We start from the raw sequence: 16549 nt of genomic DNA, 5'->3' as shown, positions 1-16549 counted from the left end.
CCAGAAGGAAATGTAGGCCAGGTGCGTGGTGAGTTTAGACGGGTGGTCCAGAAGGAAATGTAGGCCAGGTGCGTGGTGAGTTTAGACAGGTGGTCCAGAAGAAAATGTAGGCCAGAAGCATGGTGAGTTTAGACGGGTGGTCCAGAAGGAAATGTAGGCCAGGTGCGTGGTGAGTTTAGACGGGTGGTCCAGAAGAAAATGTAGGCCAGAAGCATGGTGAGTTTAGACGGGTGGTCCAGAAGGAAATGTAGGCCAGGTGCGTTGTGAGTTTAGACAGGTGGTCCAGAAGGAAATGTAGGCCAGAAGCATGGTGAGTTTAGACGGGTGGTCCAGAAGGAAATGTAGGCCAGGTGCGTGGTGAGTTTAGACGGGTGGTCCAGAAGAAAATGTAGGCCAGGTGCGTGGTGAGTTTAGACGGGTGGTCCAGAAGAAAATGTAGGCCAGGTGCCTTGTGAGTTTAAACGGGTGGTCCAGAAGGAAATGTAGGCCAGGTGCGTGGTGAGTTTAGACGGGTGGTCCAGAAGAAAATGTAGGCCAGGTGCGTGGTGAGTTTAGACAGGTGGTCCAGAAGAAAATGTAGGCCAGAAGCATGGTGAGTTTAGACGGGTGGTCCAGAAGGAAATGTAGGCCAGGTGCGTGGTGAGTTTAGACGGGTGGTCCAGAAGAAAATGTAGGCCAGAAGCATGGTGAGTTTAGACGGGTGGTCCAGAAGGAAATGTAGGCCAGGTGCGTTGTGAGTTTAGACAGGTGGTCCAGAAGGAAATGTAGGCCAGAAGCATGGTGAGTTTAGACGGGTGGTCCAGAAGGAAATGTAGGCCAGGTGCGTGGTGAGTTTAGACGGGTGGTCCAGAAGAAAATGTAGGCCAGGTGCGTGGTGAGTTTAGACGGGTGGTCCAGAAGAAAATGTAGGCCAGGTGCCTTGTGAGTTTAAACGGGTGGTCCAGAAGGAAATGTAGGCCAGGTGCGTGGTGAGTTTAGACGGGTGGTCCAGAAGGAAATGTAGGCCAGGTGCGTGGTGAGTTTAGACGTGTGGTCCAGAAGGAAATGTAGGCCAGGTGCGTGGTGAGTTTAGACGGGTGGTCCGGAAGGAAATGTAGGCCAGAAGCGTGGTGAGTTTAGACGGGTGGCCCAGAAGGAAATGTAGGCCAGGTGCGTGGTGAGTTTAGACGGGTGGTCCAGAAAGAAGTGAAAGTCAGGTGGAGGTATAATGATGTAGCAGAGAGTTGTGTAAGGACGACAGTAACGTCTCCATATAATCATCCAGTAGGGTGTCTTTGTAAGGACGACAACAATGGTGAGAGAGAAAAAGGAGAGTGGTGATACAACAACACAGACGTTAATGCTATTTCATTTGTATAATTTTATTTATTCAAACAAGCATGTGACTCTCATATACAGAGGTTACTACTTTCACAGGAAGATTGTACATTCACTATATACACTTTTGTTGTCTACGTTAGTTGTCTACCATACTGTCACTTGTAATGCTGAATCTAGCTGGAGTGACTGGTTGAGTAACCAAGGTTAATAAACAAAATGGACGAGCCGTGCTACAATGCAAGGCTATGTTCTCCTGTGTTAATGGTTCAAGTGACAACGCTAACTTCATTTGTTGTTGCGGATTCTCAAATAAATCTTTAGTGCAACAACTGGAAATACATCAGCATGGACATACCTTTCTGAATATACCATGTGACATATCGGACACCTGGGCTGGTTGTCCTTAATTCTAATATTCATAGCATATATTATATTGCAAGTCGTCCAATGATGTGATGTGGTAAAGTACATGCAGTACCCCCGTTTCGGCCGCCGTGGTACTCAACTGACAACCATTCTGTCGCCTGCGTACAGATGTTACCAAAACTCGTAGTCTGAGGCATAGAATTGTATCACCCTTGGTCGAACTCTGAAACATGACAGAAACCATGCAGACAACGACTGTGTCGAGAGAAAGAGTCCGTTCCCAGACAAGCGTGTATGTTAAGCATATGTTCATATGCAGACATTTAATCACATCCTCAAGAACATCACTTACCGGACATCCATTGACTTGGACTTGGTGCGACGGAACTCTCCCTCGAAGCTGATGGTGCGCTCAAGTTCATCTCTCTTCTCAGTCTGAGCCTGAGTTTCTGTTGTCTCAGGCTCGAGTACACGAAATCTGTATCCTGTAACATAGTGCTCCTCAACATGCTCTGCGTGGAACTGAAACACGCATCACAACATCCGGTCACAACACTACCAACAAATGGGATGCTAGACTGGGGATATCGACGGAATAACAATCAGCGGACTTGGGTAATGATATGTATTATTATGTACGATTTTTTTTGAATAGTTGGCAGTTGGGAGAGAGCACATAACCAACTACATTGTATACTATTAATTGAAATGATATACGCCTTTACTCCCAAACGCGCAGACCACCTCCCTGGTCTGGTGGACAGAGCGTTTGCCCTGAGAATGGAATATCGGGGGTTTGATACCGGCCGTGTCATACCAAAAGACCATGTCTGTGTCGGTCAACTCAGCACATCACTGTGTATGTTCTAGAACTGATACAGCCACTCTATGTCGGCTTTGGACCCTGTCTGTGTGTCGGTCAACTCAGCACGTTACTGTGTATGTTCTAGAACTGATACAGCCACTCTATGTCGGCTTTGGACCCTGTCTGTGTCGGTCAACTCAGCACGTTACTGTGTATGTTCTAGAACTGATACAACCACTCTATGTCGGCTTTGGACCCCGTCTGTGTCGGTCAACTCAGCACGTTACTGTGTATGTCCTGGAATTGATACAACAACACTTTAAGTAGGCTTTTGACCCTGTCTATGTCGGTCAACTCACCACGTTACTGTGTATGTTCTAGAACTGATACAGCCACTCTCTGTCGGCTTTGGACCCTGTCTGTGTCGGTCAACTCAGCACGTTACTGTGTATGTCCTGGAACTGATACAGCCACTCTATGTCGGCTTTTGACCCTGTCTGTGTCGGTCAACTCACCACGTCACTGTGTATGTTCAAGAACTGATACAACCACACTTTAAGTAGGCTTTTGACCCTGTCTGCGTCGGTCAACTCAGCACGTTACTGTGTATGTTCTGGAACTGATACAGCCTCTCTATGTCGGCTTTTGACCCTGTCTGCGTCGGTCAACTCAGCACGTTACTGTTTATGTTCTGGAACTGATACAGCCTCTCTATGTCGGCTTTGGACCCTGTCTGTGTCGGTCAACTCAGCACGTTACTGTGTATGTTCTTGAACTGATACAACCAATCTATGTCGGCTTTGGACCCTGTCTGTGTCGGTCAACTCAGCACGTTACTGTGTATGTCCTGGAACTGATACAGCCACACTTTAAGTAGGCTTTTGACCCTGTCTGTGTCGGTCAACTCACCACGTCACTTTGTATGTTCTAGAACTGATACAACCACACTTTAAGTAGGCTTTTGACCCTGTCTGCGTCGGTCAACTCAGCACGTTACTGTGTATGTTCTTGAACTGATACAACCAATCTATGTCGGCTTTGGACCCTGTCTGCGTCGGTCAACTCAGCACGTTACTGTGTATGTTCTTGAACTGATACAACCAATCTATGTCGGCTTTGGACCCTGTCTGCGTCGGTCAACTCAGCACGTTACTGTGTATGTCCTGGAACTGATACAGCCACACTTTAAGTAGGCTTTTGACCCTGTCTGTGTCGGTCAACTCACCAGGTCACTGTGTATGTTCTAGAACTGATACAACCACACTTTAAGTAGGCTTTTGACCCTGTCTGTGTCGGTCAACTCAGCACGTTACTGTGTATGTTCTAGAACTGATACAGCCACTCTATGTCGGCTTTTGACCCTGTCTGTGTCGGTCAACTCAGCACGTTACTGTGTATGTTCTAGAACTGATACAGCCTCTCTATGTCGGCTTTGGACCCTGTCTGTGTCGGTCAACTCAGCACGTTACTGTGTATGTTCTAGAACTGATACAGCCACTCTATGTCGGCTTTGGACCCTGTCTGTGTCGGTCAACTCAGCACGTTACTGTGTATGTTCTAGAACTGATACAACCACTCTATGTCGGCTTTGGACCCCGTCTGTGTCGGTCAACTCAGCACGTTACTGTGTATGTCCTGGAATTGATACAACCACACTTTAAGTAGGCTTTTGACCCTGTCTATGTCGGTCAACTCACCACGTTACTGTGTATGTTCTAGAACTGATACAGCCACTCTATGTCGGCTTTGGACCCTGTCTGTGTCGGTCAACTCAGCACGTTACTGTGTATGTCCTGGAACTGATACAGCCACTCTATGTCGGCTTTGGACCCTGTCTGCGTCGGTCAACTCAGCACGTTACTGTGTATGTTCTGGAACTGATACAGCCTCTCTATGTCGGCTTTGGACCCTGTCTGTGTCGGTCAACTCAGCACGTTACTGTGTATGTTCTTGAACTGATACAACCAATCTATGTCGGCTTTTGACCCTGTCTGTGTCGGTCAACTCAGCACGTCACTGTGTATGTTCTAGAACTGATACAACCACACTTTAAGTAGGCTTTTGACCCTGTCTGCGTCGGTCAACTCAGCACGTTACTGTGTATGTTCTAGAACTGATACAGCCACTCTATGTCGGCTTTGGACCCTGTCTGTGTCGGTCAACTCAGCACGTTACTGTGTATGTTCTAGAACTGATACAGCCACTCTATGTCGGCTTTGGACCCTGTCTGTGTCGGTCAACTCACCACGTTACTGTGTATGTTCCAGAACTGATACAGCCACTCTATGTCGGCTTTGGACCCTGTCTGTGTCGGTCAACTCAGCACGTTACTGTGTATGTTCTAGAACTGATACAGCCTCTCTATGTCGGCTTTGGACCCTGTCTGTGTCGGTCAACTCACCACGTCACTGTGTATGTTCTAGAACTGATACAACCACACTTTAAGTAGGCTTTTGACCCTGTCTGCATCGGTCAACTCAGCACGTTACTGTGTATGATCTGGGAATGATACAGCCACTCTATGTCGGCTTTTGACCCTGTCTGTGTCGGTCAACTCAGCACGTTACTGTGTATGTTCTAGAACTGATACAGCCTCTCTATGTCGGCTTTGGACCCTGTCTGTGTCGGTCAACTCAGCACGTTACTGTGTATGTTCTAGAACTGATACAGCCTCTCTATGTCGGCTTTGGACCCTGTCTGTGTCGGTCAACTCAGCACGTTACTGTGTATGTTCTAGAACTGATACAGCCACTCTATGTCGGCTTTGGACCCTGTCTGTGTCGGTCAACTCAGCACGTTACTGTGTATGTTCCAGAACTGATACAGCCACTCTATGTCGGCTTTGGACCCTGTCTGTGTCGGTCAACTCAGCACGTTACTGTGTATGTTCTAGAACTGATACAGCCTCTCTATATCGGCTTTGGACCCTGTCTGTGTCGGTCAACTCACCACGTCACTGTGTATGTTCTAGAACTGATACAACCACACTTTAAGTAGGCTTTTGACCCTGTCTGCGTCGGTCAACTCAGCACGTTACTGTGTATGATCTGGGAATGATATAGCCACTCTATGTCGGCTTTTGACCCTGTCTGTGTCGGTCAACTCAGCACGTTACTGTGTATGTTCCAGAACTGATACAGCCACTCTATGTCGGCTTTGGACCCTGTCTGTGTCGGTCAACTCAGCACGTTACTGTGTATGTTCTAGAACTGATACAGCCTCTCTATGTCGGCTTTGGACCCTGTCTGTGTCGGTCAACTCACCACGTCACTGTGTATGTTCTAGAACTGATACAACCACACTTTAAGTAGGCTTTTGACCCTGTCTGCGTCGGTCAACTCAGCACGTTACTGTGTATGTTCCAGAACTGATACAGCCTCTCTATGTCGGCTTTGGACCCTGTCTGTGTCGGTCAGCTCAGCACGTTACTGTGTATGTCCTGGAACTGATACAGCCACTCTATGTCGGCTTTGGACCCTGTCTGTGTCGGTTAACTCAGCACGTCGCTGTTCATGTTCTGGAACTGATACAGCCACACTTTAAGTAGGCTTTTGACCCTGTCTGTGTCGGTCAACTCACCACTTTACTGTTCATGTTCTGGAAATGATACAGCCACTTTAAGTAGGCTATTGACCCCGTCTGTGTCTCCAGCAGCACGTTAATCCCGGCGCCCTGCTGACCAATCTGTAGCTTGTCCTGGCCGGCCACCTGGTGGAAGCCAGCTAACATTCCATTGATGCCGGTATACGTGCCGGAAAACTTCACCCAACCTGGAGCAACAGTTCGTATGTCACACTTGTGGAAGACACTCTCGAGTGTAGAACACATCTCAGCTAAACCTGTCTCAATATTCCTGCTTCAACAATGGACCCGCTTAACTGATACGTCATGATAATAGCTTTTCTCCAAGTGATCTTGGTATGAATTGGTGACATCATTGAGTGAATGGAATCAAGAATGTTTTGAATGGGTTCAAATTGCATCCTTCACATATGTGTCTTGGTGTGTCAGCAACATAGCCGTGCATGAAGGTTTCACAAACATCATAAAACAATATGCTCTTAACTTTAGATTTTCTTAACACATTAACAAACGGAGCCATTGCTGCAGTACGTAAGAAATAGTCTGGATTAGTCTTCCCAAATGATTCCCACTAATTTAAAGTTACCTTCCGAGTGGGCGTTTTTGTCTACATCTTCACCAGCGCTGCCATAGAACAGAGGAAACACATTCTGAAAACCGTTTATTACCGTAACAATAATATAAAATAAATGTATAAAGTGATATAAGATGCTGCCTTCAACTGATATCGACTGATTACAAACTCGTAAACTCGCCCAACCTAAAAATGAAGAGCATATAGCGCGAAATGAAAAATAAGATACTAACATTTAGACGCAGCTTCCCCGTTGGGCATAATAACAGTTTTGATGATCTTAACAAAAACAAACGAGAACATAACATACTTTTATCTTTTGAATTTGAGGAAAGTACAATTTGGGGGCTCCAGTTTGTCCTTACCGGACATCCCTGTGTGGTCTTTGAGCAGGCAGATACTCCCCCTCTGCGTGGAACTCACGTTTCTTGGAGGCTAGACTCTTCGCCATACCCACTACAACAGAACATCTGGTCTATGCAGGATGGTTATATACTTCATCATTTATATAAGGGTAACGCTATTTGTCAGGGTATCGCTTGCCCCCTACGTCTTAATGGCAGACCTCGAGATTCTGCAAATGACAATGCCCTGAAAATATTGTTACCGTAATTTTACAGTAATAGATAGCATTGGTCATTATCATGATAAATATCCCTAAAGTGAGTCAAAGGAAACAAACAGCAACAGCGTATGATAAGAAGCTGCATTACAAGCGATGGAGCGACAGGTGTGGACTTAATTACCAACGTCACACGTGGCGCACACGGCTCACTTCGTTTTATTTGATTTGATAAGAAGGTGTTGTTTTCATTCATTACTAATAACGAGACGTTTTAAATTGACACTTTATTAAACCTAACAAGATCGTTGGATGTTCCGTCTGTGTCATCAGTGCCCCCTTTGACGTTATTTTGTGGCATTGTTTCCGAAAGTGTTTGTTTTGGAAACAACGTACATAGCCATCAGATCAGATCACTCAAAGTGAACAGTCCCAAACCAGATCATACAGGAACTCCACGGAAGTGTCCTGACTTCTGATTTGGTGTTCTAAAACATGACCAATAACATTCTGTGTTGATCTCTAGCTGTAACCGTTGTGTGTAGATCACAGTGGTCTTTTCTTATTCTGTTGGTGACCTTTTCCTTCGTTTGAAGCTGTCACTGACACGATATGGGACTCGAATGTATTAGGGTCGTTTCAGTTTATCTGAACGTCTTTGATGAGTACTCTGATTCTCTTTTCCAAAATGGTACGGACAGCATGTTGATTCAGCTGACAGATCATGGAACTTTACACTTAAATACATCTTTAACAATCTACGGAAAGGTACTATGGACTACCTATTGAATACATCATCTGCCTCCAAACACAAGTACGTTAGTGCATTACTTAAACTGAAGGTGACTTTTTGAATTTGACGGATATTTAATACAAAGAATGCATACACATTCTAATATTATTTTCTGTAAATACGGTATATATCAGTTTCAGTCTGTATGGCATGTACTCACCATGGTAACGAAATGTCTTCAGCCAGCGATTGTCATCCGTCTTCATCAGCAAGTCCGACCAGAATCCATAGCCAAGGGCACAACCGGCATATCCTATTAGGGGACCAGGGTATTCATGCACACTAATAATATTCATATAGTGTTTCTTCCCTACAAATGCAAAGACAAATGAAATGTCAGTGACCTGCACATGCATGTCAAAAGATCTGTTTTACTTACGGGTTTGGTCACTCTTGACACAAGGAACCATTCTTCTCAGCAGTATATGGTAACCGTTTGTATACAGGTGGATACAGCTGTGAGGAAGGACCTCAGTCAATCTTACCTCGGACAGCCACGAGTGCCCCTGTCTCCAGGTCCGTGCATCCATGACACGACATAGAGATTCCGTTACCCGTGCCTGAAATGGATAGAATATCATGTGATTAGCATCGTTAGGAAGGTAAAGTCTTGTTAACACATCTGCAGGAGAAGAAGAAACACACGCGTATTTCTTGCATTTGTAGTTCAACTCTGAACTTATATTATCAGTATGTGTACTGTTGTCCTATTATCTTCGAGATGTTGCATTAACATGCATACTGACCTGTAGGTAGAGTGCCAAGTGCTATTGGCAATAGCTTGAGTTCTGCATCTGGGTCATCAAGGTCTACCCCCTCGTTATAGCGGGGTATTAACGTATGCAGCACCTCCTGGAACAACCCATCTCCCCCGGACACAATCAACCTGTGTGACAGTGTGGAGAGATGGAACAGTCGTACGCATAGAAGCAGCAACAGTGTGGAGAGATGGAACAGTCGTACGCATAGAAGCAGTAACAGTGTGGAGAGATGGAACAATCGCAGACATAGAAGCAGTAACAGTGTGGAGAGATGGAACAGTCGTACGCATAGAAGCAGTAACAGTGTGAAGAGATGGAACAATCACAGACATAGAAGCAGTAACAGTGTGGAGAGATGGAACAATCACAGACATAGAAGCAGTAACAGTGTGAAGAGAAGGAACAGTCACAGACATAGAAGCAGTAACAGTGTGGAGAGATGGAACAGTCGAAGGCAGATGTAGTAACAGTGTGGAGAGATGGAACAATTACAGACATAGAAGCAGTAACAGTGTGGATAGATGGAACAATCACAGACATAGAAGCAGTAACAGTGTGAAGAGATGGAACAATCACAGACATAGAAGCAGTAACAGTGTGAAGAGATGGAACAATCACAAACATAGAAGCAGTAACAGTGTGGAGAGATGGAACAATCACAGACATAGAAGCAGTAACAGTGTGAAGAGATGGAACAATCACAGACATAGAAACAGCAACAGTGTGGAGAGATGGAACAATCACAGACATAGAAGCAGTAACAGTGTGGAGAGATGGAACAATCACAGACATAGAAGCAGTAACAGTGTGAAGAGAAGGAACAGTCACAGACATAGAAGCAGTAACAGTGTGAAGAGATGGAACAATCACAGACATAGAAGCAGTAACAGTGTGAAGAGATGGAACAATCACAGACATAGAAGCAGTAACAGTGTGGAGAGATGGAACAATCACAGACAAAGAAGCAGTAACAGTGTGGAGAGATGGAACAGTCGCAGACATAGAAGCAGTAACTGTGTGGAGAGATGGAACAGTCGTAGGCACTGAAGCAGTTACAGTGTGGAGAGATGGAACAGTCGTAGGCACAGTGGCAGTAACAGTGTGGAGAGATAGAACAGTCGTAGGCACAGAAGCAGTTACAGTGTGGAGAGATGGACCAGTCGGAGGCACAGAAGCAGTAACTGTGTGGAGAGCTGGAACAGTCGTAGGCACAGAAGCAGTAACAGTGTGGAGAGATGGACCAGTCGTAGGCACAGAAGCAGTAACTGTGTGGAGAGATGGAACAGTCGTAGGCACAGAGGCAGTAACAGTGTGGAGAGATGGAACAGTCGTAGGCACAGAGGCAGTAACAGTGTGGAGAGATGGAACAGTCGTAGGCACTGAAGCAGTAACAGTGTGGAGAGATGGAACAGTCGTAGGCACTGAAGCAGTAACAGTGTGGAGAGATGGAACAGTGATAGGCACAGAAGCAGTATGCATGTAACATGACGTTCCTTATTTGGTTATCGACATTATCACGCCTATTTTGCATTATTTTGCAATAAGTAAGTCACATATCAACTCGTCCAAAGAAAAGCAGAGAACAAACATAGTTTACTTGGATTCTTCCCACCAGTTTAAATCCAAACCCATGTCAAACTTACCCGTCCACAGTGGAGAAGTCATACGTTTTGGCTATTTCTTCTGCATGACGGAATCTTTCTGTGACTGCATTTAATATAACATGTTTTTGATAAGCTGTATATCGACAAACATTTTATTAACAAAATCAGTTGGTCATTTCGGGTTCCAAGTTGCAACTTTCGATACCTGTTCACTACTCATACTTTGTACTTGAAGAGAAGAAAGGGGACATTTGAAATTACAGACTACCCTGAATGTGTGTACTGATATGTATCAGTATGAACAGATGATTGACATATACACCATGTGTAGGTAATTCAAAAAATATATATACCGTGTAATATACAATGATAGAAATATATACTATGTGTAGCATACACTGAACGAATATATAAATGTAATGAATAAATTCAATGAGAGAGTTGACATGATCCACACATATACTACATTGTATATGTACGAGGGCTGGCTGAAAAGTTCTAAGCCTAAGTGGGATATATCAATCGGATTGAAACAAACTTTTACCACCAACAAGTACAACCATTTAATGAATCATAGACATAAGAACTGAAACTGTAGTGTTATTATTGTCTTTGTACCAGACCATCTTGTGAACCTACCCATTGAAATCACCAGAAATGGACGAAACTGGCTATAGGGCAGTCATCAAGAACATGCAACTGAAAGGGCTAACTCCAACACAGATACATGCTGACATGGTCTCCACTTTAGGGGATGATGCCCCTTCCTTTTCCACTGTAAAGAAGTGGGCTGCGGAATTCAAGCGTGACAGAGAGAGCCTTGACGATGACCCGCGTCCAGGAAGGCCTTCAACAGCAACCATTCTGGAAAACATTACCCGGGTGCATGACATGGTGATGGCTGATCAACGATTGACCACTCGACATATTGCCAGTGGTGTGGGCATCTCTCGTGAGAGGGTTGAGCACATTATCACCAACGAGTTGGGAATGACAAAAGTTTCTGCAAGATGGGTGCCAAAGCTCTTGACAGCGGATCAGAAACGTGTCAGATTCCTGACGTCCCGTGACAATATATATCGTTTTGAAGCAGATCCCGATGATTTTTTGGCCCGATTTGTAACCATGGATGAGACCTGGATTCATCACTTTCAACCAGAAACCAAAATTCAGTCTTAACAATGGAAGCATCCGGAATGCTCACTAAAGGAGTCCTGTTCCACCAAGACAATGCTCCTGTTCACAAATCGGTGGTTGCCATGTCAGCGATCCATGATTGTGGCTTCGAACTCATTGACCATCCCCCTTATTCACCCGATTTGGCCCCGTCAGACTTCCACCTGTTTCCCAAAATGAAAAAGGAACTAGCCGGTCGCCATTTTCCTAGTAATGATGACGTCATTTCCGCTGTGAATGACTTTTCTAAGGACGGTTGAAGAAAATTTCTTCTTGACCGGCATCCAGGCCTTGCAGCATCGCAGGCAAAAGTGTGTAAACCTGGAAGGGGACTATGTGGATAAATAAATAAAAACCATCGACTTGATACGGGTCTTTCACAGTTAGGCTTAGAACTTTTCAGCCAGCCCTCGTACTTGATATGAGGTGGCACGGGTGGCCCAGTCGTCTAAGGCGCCGCGATTCGCTGTGCAGAGTTGCGTCCCTTGGGCATCCCGGTTCGCCCCGATTATGTTTCTAGGTTTGTCAGCACCATACCCGTGCTCGTGGGTTTCACCGAAGTGGTAAACGTCTGAGACCTGCATCACTTCGGGCTTTCCTCCCATATTAAGCTGACACGCCGCGATATAACTGGAATACTGTTAAAAACAGCGTTAAGCCCAACTCACTCACTCACTCACTCACTACATGACATGATGTATTGCTAAAGGCGGCGTAAAACCCAACTCACACACTCACTCACTTGACATGATGCACATGGTTACCATATAGAGTTGACATAATCCACACATATACCATGTGTATATGATCAACATGCATGTGGTAAAAAAAAAATCAATATTTGATCAATAACAATATCAATACGATATATGTGATTCACATATATACCATAATTAAAGTAACACCTACTTATAAGCTTCGCGTCAATCCCCGCCAGTGCAAACAGTGGTTCTACAATAGTCTCGTACAGCTTGGCTCCTTTCTTCTGTCCCCCGATTGGGTTGACCAGAGTCAGCAGACATTTAGGGCGACCTGAGAGAATAAGAAATGTAGCCTGACATGTTTTAGAAAAATAAAAAGTCAGCGGTTCAAGAAATACAATTTGTTTCTCTGAAAGTAGGAACCAAACATTTTCACTACATGTCAAGAGTTTCCAACCTCCTCAGAACAAATTGAAGCCATTCCTTCTGTTGTCCCGCCTGTACTCACCATGTCCAGTTTTATCACCTACACTGTCTAGCCATTCCGGCTGTTGTCCCGCCCGTACTCACCATGTCCAGTTTTATCAGAGACACTGTCTCGCCATTCCTTCTGTTGTCCCACCTTTACTCACCATGTCACCAGTTTTATCACCTACACTGTCTAGCCATTCCGTCTGTTGTCCCGCCTGTACTCACCATGTCCAGTTTTATCACCTACACTGTCTAGCCATTCCGGCTGTTGTCCCGCCCGTACTCACCATGTCCAGTTTTATCAGACACACTGTCTAGCCATTCCTTCTGTTGTCCCACCTTTACCCACCATGTCACCAGTTTTATCACCTACACTGTCTAGCCATTCCGTCTGTTGTCCCGCCTGTACTCACCATGTCCAGTTTTATCACCTACACTGTCTAGCCATTCCGGCTGTTGTCCCGCCTGTACTCACCATGTCCAGTTTCATCAGACACACTGTCTAGCCATTCCTTCTGTTGTCCCACCTTTACTCACCATGTCACCAGTTTTATCACCTTCACTGTCTAGCCATTCCGTCTGTTGTCCCGCCTGTACTCACCATGTCCAGTCTTATCACCTACACTGTCTAGCCATTCCGTCTGTTGTCCCGCCTGCACTCACCATGTCCAGCCTTATCAGCTACACTGTCTAGCCATTCCGTCATTTGTCCAGCCTGTACTCACCATGTTACCAGTTTTATCAACTAGACTGTCTAGCCATTCCGTCTGTTGTCCCGCCTGTACTCACCATGTCCAGTCTTATCAACCACACTGTCTAGCCATTCCTTCTGTTGTCACACCTGTACTCACCATGTCCAGTCTTATCAATCACACTGTTTAGCCATTCCTTCTGTTATCCCGCCTGTACTCGCCATGTCAGCAGTTTTATCAGCTCCACTGTCTAGCCATTCCGTCAGTTGTCCCGCCTGTACTCACCATGTCCAGTCTTATCAGCTACACTGTCTCGCCATTCCGTCTGTTGTCCCGCCTGTACTCACCATGTCCAGTTTTATCAGCTACACTGTCTCGCCATTCCGTCTGTTGTCCCGCCTGTACTCGCCATGTCCAGTCTTATCAGCTACACTGTCTAGCCATTCCGTCTGTTGTCCCGCCTGTACTCACCATGTCACCAGTTTTATCAACTACACTGTCTAGCCATTCCGTCTGTTGTCCCGCCTGTACTCGCCATGTCCAGTCTTATCAGCTACACTGTCTAGCCATTCCGTCTGTTGTCCCGCCTGTACTCACCATGTCCAGTCTTATCAACTACACTGTCTCGCCATTCCGTCTGTTGTCCCGCCTGTACTCGCCATGTCCAGTCTTATCAGCTCCACTGTCTAGCCATTCCGTCAGTTGTCCCGCCTGTACTCACCATGTCCAGTCTTATCAACTACACTGTCTAGCCATTCCGTCTGTTGTCCCGCCTGTACTCACCATGTCGAGTTTTATCAGCTGCACAGTCTAACCATTCCGTCTGTTGTCCCGCCTGTACTTACCATGTCGAGTTTTATCAGCTGCACAGTCTAACCATTCCGTCTGTTGTCCCGCCTGTACTCACCATGACCAGTCTTATCAGCTACACTGTCTAGCCATTCCGTCTGTTGTCCCGCCTGTACTCACCATTTCACCAGTTTTATCACCTACACTGTCTAGCCATTCCTTCTGTTGTCCCGCCTGTACTCACCATGTCACCAGTTTTATCAACTACACTGTCTAGCCATTCCTTCTGTTGTCCCGCCTGTACTCACCATGTCACCAGTTGTATCACCTACACTGTCTAGCCATTCCGTCAATTGTCCCGCCTGTACTCACCATGACCAGTCTTATCAGCTACACTGTCTAGCCATTCCTTCTGTTGTCCCGCCTGTACTCACCATGTCACCAGTTTTATCACCTACACTGTCTAGCCATTCCGTCTGTTGTCCCGCCTGTGCTCACCATGTCCAGTCTTATCACCTACACTGTCTAGCCATTCCGTCTGTTGTCCCGCCTGTATTCACCATGTCCAGTCTTATCACCTACACTGTCTAGCCATTCCTTCTGTTGTCCCGCCTGTACTCACCATGTCCAGTCTTATCAGCTACACAGTCTAGCCATTCCGTCTGTTGTCACGTCTGTACTCACCCTGTCCAGTTTTATCAGCTACACAGTCTAGCCATTCCTTCTGTTGTCCCGCATGTCCTATAAACGTAACGTGTTTGTGTCTGAGGATGTTGTTCTCCTGATGTTCGATGTAGTGTAGGGTGAATCTGTCCTCCTGTGGCGCCACCCCCACCCTCGCCTTCACGCCCGGCCCCCGGGACACCCCGCCCAGGTAGGCAGTGATCACGTCATCCCATTCGACACGACTGTCTAAAATATAAAAAGTACCATAAAAGTTTCTCTGTTTGCAAAGCTTAGATAATAAAAAACACATGTATTTTACCTGCTAATTTCAGGTGATGTTTACTTTTTGCGAATATAGGAATTAATGTACCAATTGAGGGTCCATTGTTATGTTATATCTGGTACACAGGTTTTATCTTGCCGACAATAACAAGGCGGGGCGCTAGGTGTCACACTGACCCGGCTGTTGAGAAACCTGCAGTTTGATAACAAAATTACAATTCCCCGAAAAGAGAAAGATTGTCTGACCTGTACTTTGACCTTGACCTCTCCAGGTGAGACCCGAGTCGATCAGCTCAAGTCGGACAGTTTTTCCCGACAGGGTAAATTCTCCCGCCAGCCGTACCCCTAGGGGTATCTCTCTGGTGTCTGTACCGAAAACAGAGATGTTCGCTTCAGTGTCCACAGAGGCCATGTTGAACTGATCACTGCAAATGTCAGTGAAAGAATTTCTACTATTTGATAGTTTCCTTCCGGTTGAATTCCGTTCTATATCTTGACCGGCCGACACGGTTAGCGTTATAGCGGGGTCCTCTCAGCTGAAGAACAGGGAGGGTGTTGATTTTTCCAGGAGCGCGGGCTTAATGGCGACGGTGGCAGTCACGAGCAGGCTAGTCATATCAGGTTTTTATACCATTTGTTGTGATAATCGTCATGTAGACACATCGAGACACATTTACATTTTGCAAGCACTCAGCGTCCTGTCCCGCGATCGTGACTGACCTAGAAAGGGGCACAACTAGATAAGAGACGACGGATTTTATGCGGGTATATACATCGACCGACCTGTGACTCACACACTACCAGTGTGTGAATGGTTCAATGTTGCATGTGTAAAAAAAACACGCATTTGTGGTTACTACAATCATTGTTTTTAATGTAATCCTATTGCTTGAATGCGATTCGGTCAAAGTGTGTCGTGGGAGACAATCTACAGTTGGTTCTCTCAAACGCATGTGTAATCTGTTTCCTTAAAACAGCGAACATAACATGCAGTTGTTTTTCTGCGGTAAACGATTTCCATTTATATACAACGCATACATCAAAACACACACACACACGCACACACACACACACACACACACACACACACACACACACACGCACTGGTTACAGTTAATGGCTACCTGTCGGTAGAAAGTGGGGTGAAAGTATTTCTCGAGCAAAGCCATAATCTTTCACGTAGAGACATGGGCATGAAAGACAGTATGGCCGTAACACTTATTCAGTAAATAATCTCCTTTTGTCCCGCTGTGATATAACTGAACCAGTTGTTGACTGCGATTTGAAATGCCCATTGAGCACCATTTAACCTTACTTGGAAAACAAAGTACAACATAAACATATATAAATATATATAGAAAAAATATAGTTTATTGCAAAAACATTAACTGACGAGCAAAAGAAA

The 16549-nt window shown here is 45.6% G+C and overlaps 1 protein-coding gene across 2 annotated transcripts; it reads right to left on the bottom strand.

Moving 5' to 3' along the window:
• Positions 1-1345: 1345 nt before the first annotated feature.
• Positions 1346-15934, bottom strand: LOC124127860 (ceramide kinase-like). Of its 2 annotated transcripts, none has more exons than XM_046491243.2 (12): positions 15391-15934; positions 14881-15108; positions 12453-12575; positions 10407-10470; positions 8749-8888; positions 8488-8562; positions 8163-8255; positions 7013-7103; positions 6660-6697; positions 6071-6261; positions 2039-2208; positions 1346-1909 (listed from the first exon to the last, which is right to left on the bottom strand). In XM_046491243.2, the coding sequence occupies exons 1-12, from the start codon at positions 15554-15556 to the stop codon at positions 1858-1860; spliced, it is 1431 nt and encodes a 476-aa protein (XP_046347199.1). In that variant the 5' UTR covers positions 15557-15934; the 3' UTR covers positions 1346-1857. The 2 variants fall into 2 exon arrangements, with proteins under 2 accessions (XP_046347199.1, XP_046347197.1); XM_046491241.2 differs by having other exon boundaries at positions 8163-8312; positions 15391-15931.
• Positions 15935-16549: the final 615 nt, after the last annotated feature.

Source organism: Haliotis rufescens, unplaced genomic scaffold (genome assembly GCF_023055435.1).
Source record: "Haliotis rufescens isolate VD_foot unplaced genomic scaffold, xgHalRufe1.0.p SCAF_2, whole genome shotgun sequence".
In the NCBI taxonomy this organism is placed as follows: domain Eukaryota; kingdom Metazoa; phylum Mollusca; class Gastropoda; order Lepetellida; family Haliotidae; genus Haliotis; species Haliotis rufescens.
The sequence above is the reverse complement of the archived record's forward strand: the minus strand, read 5'-3'. Positions and strand labels throughout refer to the sequence as shown.

Excerpts from the sequence above, each read along its gene's own strand:
- LOC124127860 (XM_046491241.2), bottom strand. The coding sequence starts at position 15,556 with ATGGCCTCTGTGGACACTGAAGCGAACATCTCTGTTTTCGGTACAGAC. Across the intron at positions 10,471-12,452 it reads GATTGACGCGAAGCTTATAA|TCACAGAAAGATTCCGTCAT; the intron begins GTAGGTGTTACT and ends TATTAAATGCAG. Across the intron at positions 6,698-7,012 it reads AGACCACACAGGGATGTCCG|CGCTGGTGAAGATGTAGACA; the intron begins GTAAGGACAAAC and ends GTTCTATGGCAG.